A 15,536-nucleotide genomic window follows, 5' to 3' on the forward strand; every position below is an offset into this window, starting at 1 on the left:
ACTTATATTAATACATACTTACATATCTCCTTCCTAGAAACATTTAGCCATTGCTCTTATGTCCTCATTAGCAGCCCTTACTAGGCTTCCAGCACAGTGAGGTCTACTCCTGTGCTGTGCCCCCAATGATGCAACTTCAACTCTGAATGCAGATCTTCCTCTCTGCACAAGCACACTGCTCTGTGGGTACTCACACTGTTGAATCAAGAGAAAAAGGGAGGAGGAAAAAGGGGGCAAGGCCATGATAGAAAGGTAACGAATACGGAGAGAGGCGGAGAACGAGAATGCTGTAGTGGTTGAAGTGGTCCCCCAACAGAAATGTCCAAGTCCTGATTCTCAGAACATGTGACTGTAACTGTATTTGGAGAAAAAGGTGTTTGCACATGTAATTATGTTAAGCAATTTAAGATAAGATCATCCTCGATTACCCAGGTAGGCCTTGAATCCAATGATAAACATCTGTATAAGAAAGAAACACATACACATACACACAGAGGGGAAGACAGTCACAGGGGCAGACACTGGAGGGATGTGGCTACCAGTCAAGGAATGTCAACAGCCACTGGAAGATGGAAGGGGCAAGGGAAGACTCTCTCCTAAAGTATCCAGAGGGAATGGTGCCTGGACAAAACTTTGATTTCAACTTCTGGTTTCCAGAACTATGACAGAGTAATTCTGTCATTGCAAGTCCTATTTTTGTGGTAGTAATCTTTTTCCCTCTTATATTTTTTAATCTATACACTTTCTCTGTATAATACAATCAACATCCAAAGCTTTATGTATGCCTGTACATGAACGGCTCAAAAACTGTAACTCCAGCCCAGGCTTCTTTCCTGACCTCCAATAACCAATGGAACAGAGGATTTATTTCTTTAATAAAGACAAAATTTCACTAGGTGCTACAGAGAAGCCTGGTGGGTTACAGTCCATGGGGTTGCAAAGAGTTAGATATAACTAAGCATGCACTCACCCTGTATAAAATATTATGAAATATCATGAAAATATTAACTTTTCATAATAATTGGAGGCTTTATACTTTACTGTAAAATATTAGATACCATGTAATATTCAATTGGTAAAGAATCCGCCTGCAATGCAGGAGACCCCTCCAATCCCAAAGAAAGGCAATGCCAACTGCCTTTCAATTGGGAAGATTCACTGGAGAAGGGACAGGCTACCCACTCCTGTATTCTTAGGCTTCCCTTTGGCTCAGCTGGTAAAGAATCTGCTTGCAATGTGGGAGACTTGGGTTCGATCCCTAGGTTGGGGCAATCCCCTGGAGAAAGGAAAGGCTGCCCACTCCATTGTTCTGGCCTAGAGAATTCCATGGACCATATACTTCATGGGGTTGCAGAGTTGGACATAACTGAGTAACGTTCACTTTCACTTTTCAATATTCATTGTACATATCCAAGAACCCATGGCAAGCTTTATAATTTATACTTATATAAGGGACATCTGTAGCAACATTATAATATAGAGATATTACATTTATGGTTTTTCTTAAAAATACTGCATGAGCCTTTGAGAAAATATATTATACCTTTTGACTTTCTAATCTTTGTTCTAGGGAAATAATCTGGTATACACATGTCTGAATTTTTCACAGTGGTTTGTCCCATTAGAACACAGAAATTAGAATAAAATCAGTGTAGGCCTTACAAATAGCTGAGAAAAGAAGAGAAGCTAAAGGCAAAGGAGAAAAGGAAAGATATAAGCATCTGAATGCAGAGTTCCAAAGAATAGAAAGGAAAGATAAGAAAGCCTTCCTCAGCGATCAATGCAAAGAAATAGGGGAAAACAACAGAATGGGAAGGACTAGAGATCTCTTCAAGAAAATCAGAGATAACAAGGGAACATTTCATGCAATGATGGGCTCGATAAAGGACAAAAATGGTATGGAGCTACCAGAAGCAGAAGATACTAAGAAGAGGTGGCAAGAATACACAGAACTATTCAAAAAAGATTTTCACGACCCAGATAACCATGATGGTGTGATCACTTACCTAGAGCCAGACATCTTGGAATGTGAAGTCAAGTGGGCCTTAGGAAGTATCACTATGAACAAAATTAGTGGAGGTGATGGAATTCCAGTTGAGCTATTTCAAATCCTGAAAGATGATGCTGTGAAAGTGCTGCACTCAACATGCCAGAAAATCGGGAAAACCCAGCCATTGTCACAGGACTGGAAAAGGTCAGTTTTCATTCCAATCCCAAAGACAGTCAATGCCAAAGAATGTTCAAAATACTGCACAACTGCACTCATCTCACACACTAGCAAAGTAATGCGCAAAATTCTCTAAGCCAGGCTTCAACAGAACGTGAACCGTGAACTTCCAGATGTTCAAGCTGGATTTAGAAAAGGCAGAGGAACCAGAGATCAAATTGCCAACATCCGCTGGATCACAGAAAAAGCAAGAGTTCCAGAAAGACATCTACTTTTGCATTATTGACTATACTAAAGCTTTTGAGCATCGAAGAATTGATGCTTTTGAACTGTGGTGTTGGAGAAGACTCTTGAGAGTCCCTTGGACTGAAAGGAGATTCACCCAGTCCATTCTGAAGGAGATCAGCCCTGAGATTTCTTTGGAAGGAATGATACTAAAGCTGAAACTCCAGTACTTTGGCCACCTCATGCGGAGAGTTGACTCATTGGAAAAGACTCTGATGCTGGGAGGGATTGGGGGCAGGAGGAGAAGGGGACAACAGAGGATGAGATGGCTGGATGGCATCATTGACTCGATGGACGTGAGTCTGAGTGAACTCCGGGAGTTGGTGATGGACAGGGAGGCCTGGCGTGCTGCGATTCATGGGGTCGTAAAGAGTCGGACACGACTGAGTGACTGAACTGAACTGAACTGAACTGAACTGAAAGCTTTTGGCACAAAGTGACAAAGAACTAAAGAGCCTCTTGATGAAAGTGAAAGAAGAGAGTGAAAAAGTTGGCTTAAAGCTCAACATTCAGAAAACGAAGATCATGGCATCTGGTCCCATCACTTCATAGCAAATAGATGGGGAAACAGTGGAAATAGTGACAGACTTTATTTTCTTGGGCACCAAAATCACTGCAGATGTTGACTGCAGCCATGAAATTAAAAGATGCTTACTCCTTGGAAGAAAAGCTATGGCCAACCTAGACAGCATATTATAAAGCAGAGACATTGCTTTGCCAAGAAAGGTCCATCTAGTCAAAGCTATGGTTTGTCCAGTAGTCATGTATGGATGTGAGAGTTGCACTAGAAAGAAGGTTGAGTGCCGAAGAATTGATGCTTTTGAAGTGTGGTATTGGAGAAGACTCTTGAGAGTCCCTTGGACTTCAAGGAGATCCAACCAGTCCATCCTAAAGGAAATCAGTCCTGAATATTCACTGGAAGGACTGATGCTGAAGCTTTACCTCCAATATTTTGGCCACCTGATGTGAAAAACTGACTCACTGGAAAAGAACCTGATGCTGGGAAAGGTTGAAGGCAGGAGGAGAAGTGGAACAATAGAGGATGAGATGGTTGGATGGCATCACTGATGGGATGGACATGAGTTTGAGTAGGCTCTGGGAGTTGGTGATTGACAGGGAAGCCTGGAGTGCTGCAGTCCATGGTATGGCAAGGATTTGGAAAAGAGTGGGCAACTGAGCTAAACTGAGGTATATGAATAATTTTATGAAAAACATATGTGGTAGTATTTATGTAAGTTTTTAATTTTATAGGACCCTGTAAGTTCTTAAAATTTAGTATACAGGAAAACAAGGCCTGGCATAACTTTACTGTAGTTTTAGTGTTCAGTTAGTCTATTTATATAATTGTCAATGAATCCCTATATAATACACAGGTAAAATTTTCTATAACTTTATTAAAAATATTCCATAATAGAAATGGAGAAAGAATTTTATTAGCAATTCTAGTCTGACACAAATTTCTAAGGAAGAATGTTATTTCTCCTCTGAAAATGGTATTAGTAATCACCATGAAAGTAACAAAATAAAAATACACTAGAGGAGATCTCAGAAATCATACAGCTCCATTGTGATTTTCAAAGAAACTAGAACATAGAATATATCAGTGTCTTCTCTAAGCTTCACAAATATTTCATGGCAGAGCTGAGATTAAAAATAATTGATTCTTTTTCCATATGCCACTATGTAATTGCCAACAGAAAGATTGCCAGTAGAAAATGACATTTCCAGATGTCAAATTTACCCACATAAATTTCGATTATAAATGAAAGAGAAAAGAGTTGGAAAAGTGAAATCTTTCGATTACCAATAACTGAGGTTCACGGTGTTCATCCACAGCTGGAAGTCCGGTTATTATTTCTAGTAAAACCTAAGAAGAAAGTAAAACCCGTAAATATAAGACTCAAGACAACACATAAAAACTGGAAGGAACATGGCTCTTGATTATGAAATTGAATGAACCATTTCCACACACTGCATGCCTTTTAGGCATGAAAGTGGAAAGAACACAAGCTGTCGTCATTTCTTACCACCCTTTCTTCCCTGACACCTCAGAACTCATCCATCTCCACACGCAATTCTTTAATACTGGCAACTCACTAAACAATCAGCCCCCTAAATATGTGTTCTGGAGATACTCTTTTTCCTGTCTTGCAGAAGATATTTCACAAGAATAATTTTCTCTGGCTTTTAGGAGAATACTATTTTCTAAACCTCAGGCATATCCTAGAAACTTGTGCCTTAACTTCACAGTGTTATGACAGTAGACATCCATAAAAGAAACACATATGAGTGTAAAAGATAAAGGATTTTCCAATTCTCCAACCACTCCTGCCCCACTCCTTACACCATCATAAAAGGTTATTATCAAACTGGTAGATCAGAAAATGCCGCAACATATTTCCTTCAAAAAATTTCCTCTTTAAAATATGACACTAAAATGCATACTGTAGGACACAATTTATATACTAAGTTTCATGCTAATTCATGTGGCAAAAATATTATTTCTTATAGTAATTTCAGAAATCAATTTAAAAGCCTTACAAATTCAGAGAAGTTTTTATTACTTTCTCATTTAACTAGAGGTTAAAGTGAGCAATTTGTATCTTTACATATGAGAGCTAAGCAACATAGGTGTATTCAAAATATTCTATTTCAATTTCACAAGTACAGCCAGAACGATTATTGCTACTAATTATATGTATAGTAAAATATAATATATTACAAGTATGTGTGCATGCATGCTAAGTTGTTTCAGTCGTGTCCAACTCTTTGCAACCCCATGTACTGTAGCCCACCAGGCTCCTCTCTCCATGGGATTCTCCAGGCTAGAACACTGGAGTGGGTTGCCATGCCCTTCTCCAGGGAATCCTCCTGACCCAGGGATCAAACCTGTATCTCATACCTCCTGCATTGGTAGGCAGGTTCTTTACCACTAGCACCACCTGGGAAGCCTATTACATGTATACATAAATACACATATATGAAACTTACCACACCAAAGCTGTAGATGTCAGATTTGGGTGTAATTTCTCCTCGCAAAGCTTCGGGTGCCATATAAGCTGTTGTTCCCACAATTCTGCTAGTCATGACTGTCTGGGCAAACTTCTCAGAAGCCCGTGCAAGCCCAAAGTCAGATATTTTGGCTGTAAAGTCTTCATCTAGTAAGATATTTGCACTGAAAAACAGTTTTTCTTTTTAAACAAATCAAATAGTTCCTTAGGAAGGTATAACACTGTATGTATTTACAGAGTATTTTATAATACACATCATAAAAGGTTGAATTTATGTAAATAAATCTGGATTAAGGATTATAGCTAAAGCAGCATAAAACTGTCTTCCTTTTTGTTTCTATAAGGAAAATTTGAAAAAAAGTGAAGTAAAACTCTTCACATTAGTGATATTTTTATTATTTCACAAATAATTTATTATAGGGCAACTTCCCTCAAAGTATGCGAAAGCACCCTTCTTAATTCCTCCCCTAAAATTTCTCAATTCATTTAAAAACAAACTTCCAACCAGAGTATCTCAACTATATCATTTCTTAGGGGGTACTCTCTCTGAAATCTTTTGAAGAGGAAATAATATGGCTAAAAGATCTTAATTCATTTATTTTATGCATTTGCTCATACAATCATACTTTCATTCAACAAAACTTTATTGAAGACCCACAACGTGTTACAGTATTTAAGCTCAGTGCTGGGCCTGGGGACAATCTTAGAATCTTGTCTGTGACAAAGGCATAGAAATAATTTCTAAAAATTCCTAATGGTGATGCTGAGAGAACAACTGTGTGTAGAAGAACTGCAGAAAACTTCAAGCAGAAGGTGAAAAGTGTGTGTAGTCTTGAAGGATTATTAGAAGTTGAGGTTACTGAGGGAAAGAAAGGCATTTGAGGCAAATGGAACAGAATGGACACAGTAATGAAAACAAAAAACATACGCTCAGTTTGAAGTAACTAGTGTCAATGGAATGTGAGGAGAACTTGAACTTTATCCTGGAAGCAACCGAATGCCAGCTGAATGTTTCATAGTGGGGAATGATTTTATCAAACTTGATTTTTAGAACCACAACCTGGCAGTATATTAGAGCATAGACAAGAACTGGCACAGACCAATTAAAGGATGACCAGGAAAGTTTGTGAAAAAGCAAATAAGAGATAGTGAAAGTGTAAATAAAGGCTGAGGAGAAAAGGAGGTGCAAATTTTGAGATACACTCAATAGAACCTTGTAATTTATATGGTATGGGGAATGAGGAAGTCTTTAGCTTAGAAGATGGGATGAATACTGACTTCACTTGATTAGGAAAAAAACACAGAGGGAAGAATTTGGGTTGGAAGAGAAATGAATTTGACTTCTAACATGTTGACTTAGGAACTGCTATGGAACATTATGGTAGGGTGATTTAGTCTGGAGATACTGAAAATAGAGGACTGGAGGCTGATGATATAGATTTGATTCACCCACATGGAGGTAGCAGTTGAAGTCAACATATCCCTCAGTAAGAATACGCAGGATTAACAGAAGAGACAATGAGGTAGCAATCAATTAGAATACAGATCAGTTAGAATACACCGAGTAAGGGATGGGAGATGGTGTATCTTCTCTTTTCTAAGGCCAATCCCTCTACAGGACTCCTATCTACATTCTCAGGAACCTTATTCTATAAACTACCTCACTTCTCTCTTCTGTTCTATCACATCCCTCTTCCCACAGGCATAAAAGCATGCTTTGGTCTCTGCCATCTTAAAAAAAAAAAGTTTGCTGAATGACACATTGATTTCCAGCTATCCCCCTTCATGGGCTAAATAAAAGTGTCTCATTAGATTTGTTTAGACTCATATTTCACTCTCTCCTCAGTTCAGTTCAGTTCAGTTCAATCATGGCTGATCTTTGCGACCCCATGAATTGCAGCATGCCAGGCCTCCCTGTCCATCACCAACTCCCGGAGTCTATACAAACTAATGTCCATAGAGTCAGTGATGCCATCCAGTCATCTCATCCTCTGTCGTCCCCTTCTCCTCCTGCCCCCAATCCCTCCTAGCCTCAGGATCTTTTCCAATGAATCAAGTCTTTGCATGAGGTGGCCAAAGTGTTGGAGTTTCAGCTTTAGCATCAGTCCTTCCAATGAACACCCAGGACTGATCTCCCTTAGGATGGACTGGTTGGACCTCCTTGGAGTCCAAGGGACTCTCAAGAGTCTTCTCCAACACCACACTTCAAAAGCATCAATTCTTCGGTGCTCAGCTTTCTTCACAGTCCAACTCTCACATCCACACATGACCACTGGAAAAACCATAGCCTTGACTCAGTTCAGTTCAGTCGCTCAGTCGCGTCCGACTCTTTGCGACCCCACGAATCGCAGCACGCCAGGCCTCCCTGTCCATCAGCAACTCCCGGAGTTCACTCAGACTTGCATCCATCGAGTCAGTGATGCCATCTAGCCATCTCATCCTCGGTCATCCCCTTCTCCTCCTGCCCCCAATCCCTCCCAGCATCAAAGTCTTCTCCAATGAGTCAACTCTTCGCATGAGGTGGCCAAAGTACCGGAGTTTCAGCTTTAGCCTCTTTCCTTCCAAAGAAATCCCTGGGTTGATCTCCTTTAGAATGGACTGGACTAGACAGACCTTTGTTGGCAAAGTAATGTCTCTGCTTTTGAATATGCTATCTAGGTTGGTCATAACTTTCACTTTCACTCTTTCACTTTCATCAAGAGGCTTTTTAGCTCTTCTTCACGGTCTGCCATAAGGATGGTGTCATCTGCATATCTGAGGTGATTGATATTTCTCCTGGCAATCTTGATTCTAGCTTGTACTTCTTCCAGCCCAGAGTTTCTTATGATGTACTCTGCATAGAAGTTAAATAAGCAGGGTGACGATATACAGCCTTGACTTACTCCCTTTCTTATTTGGAACCAGTCTGTTGTTTCACGTCCAGTTCTAACTGTTGCTTTCTGACCTGCATATAGGTTTCTCAAGATGCAGGTCAGGTGGTCTGATATTCCCATCTCTTACAGCATTTTCCACAGTTTATTGTGATCCACACAGTCAAAGGCTTTGGCATAGTCAATAAAGCAGAAATAGATGTTTTTCTGGAACTCTCTGGCTTTTTCCATGATCCAGCAGATGTTGGCAATTTGATCTCTGGTTCCTCTGCCTTTTCTAAAACCAGCTTGAACATCAGGAAGTTCACAGTTCATGTATTGCTGAATCCTGGCTTGGAGAATTTTGAGCATTACTTTACTAGCGTGTGAGATGAGTGCAACTGTACAGTAGTTTGAGCCTTCTTTGACATTCCCTTCCTTTGGGATTGGAATGAAAACTGACCTTTTCCAGTCCTGTGGCCTCTGCTGAGTTTTTCAAATTTGCTGGCATATTGAGTGCAGCACTTTCACAGCATCATCTTTCAGGATTTGAAATAGCTCAACTGGAATTCCATCACCTCCACTAGCTTTGTTCGTAGTGATGCTTTCTAAGGCCCACTTGACTTCACATTCCAGGATGTCTGGCTCTAGGTGAGTGATCATACCATCGTGATTATCTGGGTCGTGAAAATCTTTTTTGTACAGTTCTTCTGTGTATTCTTGCCACCTCTTCTTAATATCTTCGGCTTCTGTTAGGTCTACACCATTTCTGTCCTTTATCGAGGCCATCTTTTCATGAAACTACCACCTGAATTCTGACCCAATTACTACATGGAGATAGATTTCCTGAAAGTCACTAATGACCTTCATGGCACTAATCAAATGCTTCATTTAAATGTTTCTTAAAATGGGTCATTTTTCAGTTTTCATTCTGACTTCCAAAAAGCAACTGAAAATTTTGACTAATCCTTCTCAGGCAACTGTCTTTCCTTGTTCTCAGGGATACCACACTCTCCTGGTTTTCAGCTTCATTGCATCCTTTCTTAGATTCCTTTTTAGACTCATTTTGTTCTACTTGGCCATTAAGTCTTAAAAAGTTCCTCTGGGCTAAATCTTGTAACCTTTCCCTAACCTGTATCTTTCTCAAAGTTAAGGTAACTATATGCTAGCTCTTCAACCCATACATAGTAACACAGAAATTGATATGTTTAGCTCAGACTTCTTTTAGCTCCACCATGTATGTCATGCTGATTAACATCTCTACTCACTTCTGTATCTTAAAGGAACCTTTAATACAACATGTACAAAAGAGAACTCACATTTTCCAATCCCAACCTTGTCCTCTTTCAGTGCTTTCTCTGTAAATGAATCACGCCACAATCATTCCAGAATGTGGTTCTGGAAGCCATAAATCCTCCTGTCATTCCTGACATGTTCCTCTCCCTGAATGCTACCCACCCACCCTGCAGGCAAGAGTAAGCAAGAATCTGTTCACATTTCTTCATATAAACTGTTATCACCAAATCTTCTATGACAGGCTCCAAGCTACCCTTTCTTACAAATGAGTCTCTATACTCAATCCAAGTGAAAAACTCAACTATGATGCCACATTCCTCCTTATAATTATTCAATGGCATTTGATTATAATTATGATAAAATTAAAGCTCTTATATTGGTCTATTAGGTCCTACACAGGGCTTAGCTCTCTTCCTACCTTATAATTTTATCTTATTTCTCTGTCAATCACTCCTTCAATTTCTGCACTTTAGTCATTTATTTTACCTCCTGTAATCCATCATGTTCCCTCTGAACACTGGTCTCAGAAATGTGCTTCCTTATTCCCAGAATACTTTTTCCCCATATTCTATAGCTGTCCTCAAATTGTGCTCACTCATGTCCTGTTCATTCTTTGGATCTCTGCTTAAGTATAATTTTCTCAGGGAACTCTTTTTTATACTAATCCTATAGATTATACACTAAAGTTCTACTATTATTTTGTGATTATCTGATTGCTGACAGATGCTACAAATGCTACTTTTGCTAACTATACCATCTACAGTACCTGTCGTATAATGGATGCTCAATTAATATTTGTTAATTAAATAAATACATAACAAGGAAGATAACTGAAATGTACTCATGAAGAATGAAAGTGATTCAAAAAAGAGTGATGATCCAGAAAATAAGAAAATAATTCTGACAAGAAGAACAGAATAACATATTGTGAAAAACAAACAAAAAGACACAGGTTACTTAGGATGAGTACTAGAAATAGGTCACTGGGTTTGAAATAAGGGAGATTATAGACGTCCTTAGTGAGACAAGCTTTCATGGCAAGTTAAGAAGTTCATGTCAATAGTGAATAGGAAGAGTGAGAGAAAATTATTCTTTAAAGACCGTTCTCCAAAAGCTTTTTAAAGGCAGCATTTACCTTTTAATATCTCTATGAATATGATGGTTTTCATGTAAATAACTGAGGCCATTAGCTGTACCCTGGGCAATCTTGCATCTCATGTACCAAGAGAGTGGGGGAGTACCATCCTTACGAAGTAAGAAACAAACCAATTAAAAATAAAAGAGGAGAATAAAAAAAATCTATAGAAAATATATAACAGAACATTTCTTCTAAGCAGCTACTGACCATATTATTACATTGCTAACAATTTAGAACTACCACTTTTTAAGTTGTTAAACAAAAAGAGCTAAATAAGATCAAATGGGAGTTAGCATTTCTTATCAAACAATAAAAATATATGAGAGCATCTTCAAAGTCTAGCCTGGACTGATAATTTTACATTTTAGATTATCATCTGATAGAAAGGGAATTCCAATTGTTTAAATAACAACTGCATAGTTTTTACAAACTAGGAAAGATATTAATACAGTTTAAAAGATTCTGTCATAGAGAAAATATTAGAATTCCAACACAGAAACAGGAAGCCAAACAACCTAATAAAAAATACCTTACCAAGCAAGCCAGTCTGTCCAGCAATGAACCATTGGGCATGTAAACATACACTAAGCAGAGGTCATCGCCATCACTTGAGAAACCAAGGAGCTCTACTAAGTTTTCGTGTTGACACCTGTGGCAAATAATTTTCCATCCAAAATTATTACCATATATACACATATTTCCCTGAAGGTTACGTTATTCAATTTAGAGCTTTAAAAGAAAACAGAGAAAGAAATAATTATATGCTATACATTATTGCAATGTGATATGTATGTTTCTAAATCTTTTTATATGTTTAGTATAACTTTATAATGTTCTGTAAACAGTTCCCTTTTGGTCAATATTATCAACATAATTTTGATTTTAAAATTAAAGCTCAATAATTCATATATAATAGTTTGGTTAAGAACTAGGTAGGTGTTTACCATTGTTTCACATAATTTTTAATGACAGCATAAACAAGAGTTCAAGAAGTGTGTTGAAACGTGCATGACAATCCTTTCAAGAATTCTCAAACACATTCAAAGCACTGATTTACAGATATCTGATTTTCAATTACATCTAATTTATACATTTTTGATCTTTAACAGTATCTGGTTATTTATAACCTAATTTAAGTTTCTTTATATACTTGAGAGTAATAAGACTAAATAAAGCTGAAGTATAACAAAACTGCAGGCATCTATGGTACAGTAAGTACAAAGAAATCTGGGCTCAAAGTCCTAAGTTTAAAAGTACAGCCCTGCTACCTCCTGGAAATGTGACCTTTCACAAGTTAATAGCCTCACTGAGCTTCAGCAACTTTCCCTGGTAAATGTGGGTAATAATGCCTATTATGTAACATAAATGCTGTGAGAATTAAATGAGCAAATACATATGAGAGCCCTCTGGCTTCCCTGGTGGCTCAGGGGTAAAGAACCAGCCTGCCAAGCAAGAGATGCAGGTTTGATCCCTAGGCTGGGAAGATTCCCTGAACTAGCAAACGTCAGCCCATTCCAGTAATTTTTGCTTGGAGAATCCCATGGACAAAGGAGCCTGGTAGGCTACAGTCTATGGGGGTCACAAAAGAGTCAGACAGGACTTAGTGACTAAAGAGCAACAAATATGAGAGCCCAGAATATATTCTATGACATGCAAATTAAAACAGCAAGTATTCCATTTTCCACCAAATTGGCACACTTTAAAAATGAGTAGATAACATTTGCTGAGTTTATACTAACAAGGCATGTGGTACTTGATTTACCTGCTTTGTTTAATTAACCCTTAAAATAACTTAATGAAACATTTCATTATTAAAATAATTATCCCATTTTACAAATGAGAAAACAGACAATTAAGAAACTTGGCTGAGGTCATTCTGCTAGTAAGGGCCAGAGGTTGATATTTATTTTAAAAACAGCAATAATATTTAATGGTATTGTGGTAGCAGTTGTGAAATCGCAATAAACTGCGGGTAGAAGTATGTGAAGTGAAAGTCACTCAGTCATGTCTGACTCTTTGTGACCCCATGGACTGTAGTCTGCCAGGTTGCTCTGTCCATGGGGATTCATTCTCCAGGCAAGAATACTGGAGTGGATTGCCATGGCCTTCTCCAGGAGATCTTCTGGACCCTGGGACTGAACCTGGGTCTCCTGCGTTGCAGGCAGATTCTTTATCATCTGAGCCACCAAATTACTATAACAACTACAAAGTCATTTAGACAAATACTCAGAAAGTCTTTAAAAAGTGCATGTATTCAGAACCAGTAATTCTTCCAGGACTGTCTCCTGATGAAAAAAGCATATTTGCACTTAAATATTTATGTAAGAGATTTAAAGGTACTTTAATTTGTAATACTGAAAATTAGAAACAAATATGGAAGGGTAATGATTAAATAAAACATAATTTGTATATATGCTAGAATGTTATGCAATAATTTTAAATGTTTCGACATGGAAAAAATGCCACACACTCATCATGAAACAAGTACATCAAAATACTAGCAGTGGTTATCTCTGAGTGATATATTCAAGGGATGAATATTTTCCTATATTTTCCAGATTATCTATTTTGAACAAGTTACTTTTAGGACTGGAGAGTGGAAGTAGGAGTAGAAAGAACAAATCCTGGACAGTCTTTGTATCTTTTTCAGTGTACATTATTTTTACTGAAAAAATTAATTCCAATCTATTCTTTTCTTTCTTGAAGTTAAGCAACTAGAATTGGTCATTTATAGCAATGGGGCTAATGAGAATAAATTGGTAAATCCTATTTAGGATTTATTTCAAAATCGCAAGATCTGGATTTGAAACCCACATATTTATGTTTAAGTGACCTTGGATAAAGTTATTTAATGTTTCTGTATCTCAGTGGGGAAAAAAAAGTGTGTGTATTGGGGGTGATTACAACAATTGTGGTTATAACAATTGGTTAATGCATTACAGGTTTTGGTCTATGGTATAGAAGGTGAAAAAGAGGAAAGTAAAAAAGCTGGCTTAAAACTCAGCATTAAAAAATGTAAGATTATGGCATCTGGTCCCATCACTTCATGGCAAATAGATGGGGAAACAATGGAAACAGTGACAGACTTCATTTTCTTGGGCTCCAAAATCAATGTGGATGGTGACTGCAGCCATGAAATTAAAAGATGCTTGCTTCTTGGAAGGAAAGCTATGATAAACCTAGACAGCATATTAAAAAGCAGAGACATCACTTTGCCGACAAGGGTCTGTATAATCAAAGCTATGGTTTTTCCAGTAATCGTGTATGGATGTGAGAGTTGAACTATAAAGAAGGCTGAATGCTGAAGAATTGATGCTTTCAAACTGTGGTGCTGGAGAAGACTCTTGTAAGTCCCTTGAGGGAGATCAAGCAAGGAGATCAAGCCAGTCCATCCTAAAGGAAATGATCCCTGAATATTCATTGGAAGGACTGATGCTGAAGCTGAAGCTCCAATATTTGGCCAACTGATGTGAAGAGCTGACTCACTGGAAAAGACCCTGATCTAGGAAAGATTAGGGGCAAGAGGAGAAGAGGGAAAGAGGTTGAGATGGTTGGATGGCATCACTGATGCAATGCACATGAGTTTGAGCAAATTCAGGGAGATAGTGAAGGACAGGGAAGCCTGGTATGCTACAGTTCATATGGTCGCAAAGAGTCAGAAACGATTTGGCGAGTGAACAACAACATATAGTGAAGTATCAATCCCTATAATTATTAGAATAAATTTCCCAATTTGTTTTTCCTTCTCGTTCTGATAATTTTCAAACATACTGAGTCAATGGCTTCTAAACATTCTTGCATATAACACTTCCCTGGTTTATGGTGTTAACATATCAAATGGACTATTTGCCATGTATATATTAATATATAAATATATATTTATACACACATGCATACATATACTATAATGTACCTCTCATAAATTTTGGGAACAGAAAACATGATAATGGAATCATAGTTCCATTATCAACTATCCAGATAGTTGAAATTCCATATAATTTTGCCATGATTTAGAATAATGACTGCTGTTTAATCTACACACATATGAGTGAGTATATGTAGCCATAGAATTGTAGAGTTAAAGTTCTGTCAAGTTTGTTAAACTATTTTAGCTTATATTTAAAAATATCACCAGTTCTTGGCATACTCTGGGTAAGAAATAGGTCCTTTCTTGCTCTGCTCTCTTCCATGGTACCATACTGCCAAATTAACTTACTTTGCCATTACTTTTATTTCTTGATCAAATTGTTGTTTCAGTTCTTCAGTACTAATGTCAACCATCTAAAAATATAAAATAATATACAATGTAATACCATACAATAACCCAGAGGCTCCTAAAGCTAGAAGGGGTACAAGAGATCAGCTGGCAGATCCTGCTTTTTTTTAAATATATGTAAGTCATCATTCTCCCCATTTTATAAACAACTGAGAACCAGAAATAGTGATTTGCTCAAGGTCTCATGGCTGGTTAAATGGAAGGAAGAAAACCATATAACTCATATAACTACATATACTTCAGTGATTCATTGTGGGAACAAAATGAAATAATAAGAGACTTTACTGTAAACATTCTGAAAAAAAATTCAGTGTGTTAGGAAACATAAGCAATGTTGAAGGCAAAAAGAAAAACAAGATGTGCAAAAGTATTTGCAACATATATGACAAAGGGATCTTTATTATAAAAAATGCATTGTATTGATATTTTAGAATATGAGAATAGATTTAAAATATAAGATATTCTAATAGAAATGCAAAGGGTGCAAATGAGAATTTTTAAAATTTTTTATTGC

General features: G+C 37.6%; 1 protein-coding gene across 1 annotated transcript in view; it reads right to left on the reverse strand.

The window, feature by feature from the left end:
- Positions 1 to 15,536, reverse strand: part of IRAK4 (interleukin 1 receptor associated kinase 4) — a 28,140-nt gene that overhangs the window by 1,654 nt on the left and 10,950 nt on the right. The window contains exons 6-10 of the mRNA XM_005680065.3: positions 14,963 to 15,027; positions 11,281 to 11,395; positions 10,744 to 10,853; positions 5,444 to 5,627; positions 4,257 to 4,319 (exon numbers count right to left, since the gene is read on the reverse strand). Of these exons, the coding sequence (XP_005680122.1) occupies positions 4,257 to 4,319; positions 5,444 to 5,627; positions 10,744 to 10,853; positions 11,281 to 11,395; positions 14,963 to 15,027 (537 nt within the window). The remainder of the gene's footprint in view (positions 1 to 4,256; positions 4,320 to 5,443; positions 5,628 to 10,743; positions 10,854 to 11,280; positions 11,396 to 14,962; positions 15,028 to 15,536) is intronic.

The sequence above is a fragment of the Capra hircus genome, chromosome 5 (genome assembly GCF_001704415.2).
Source record: "Capra hircus breed San Clemente chromosome 5, ASM170441v1, whole genome shotgun sequence".
NCBI lineage: Eukaryota > Metazoa > Chordata > Mammalia > Artiodactyla > Bovidae > Capra > Capra hircus.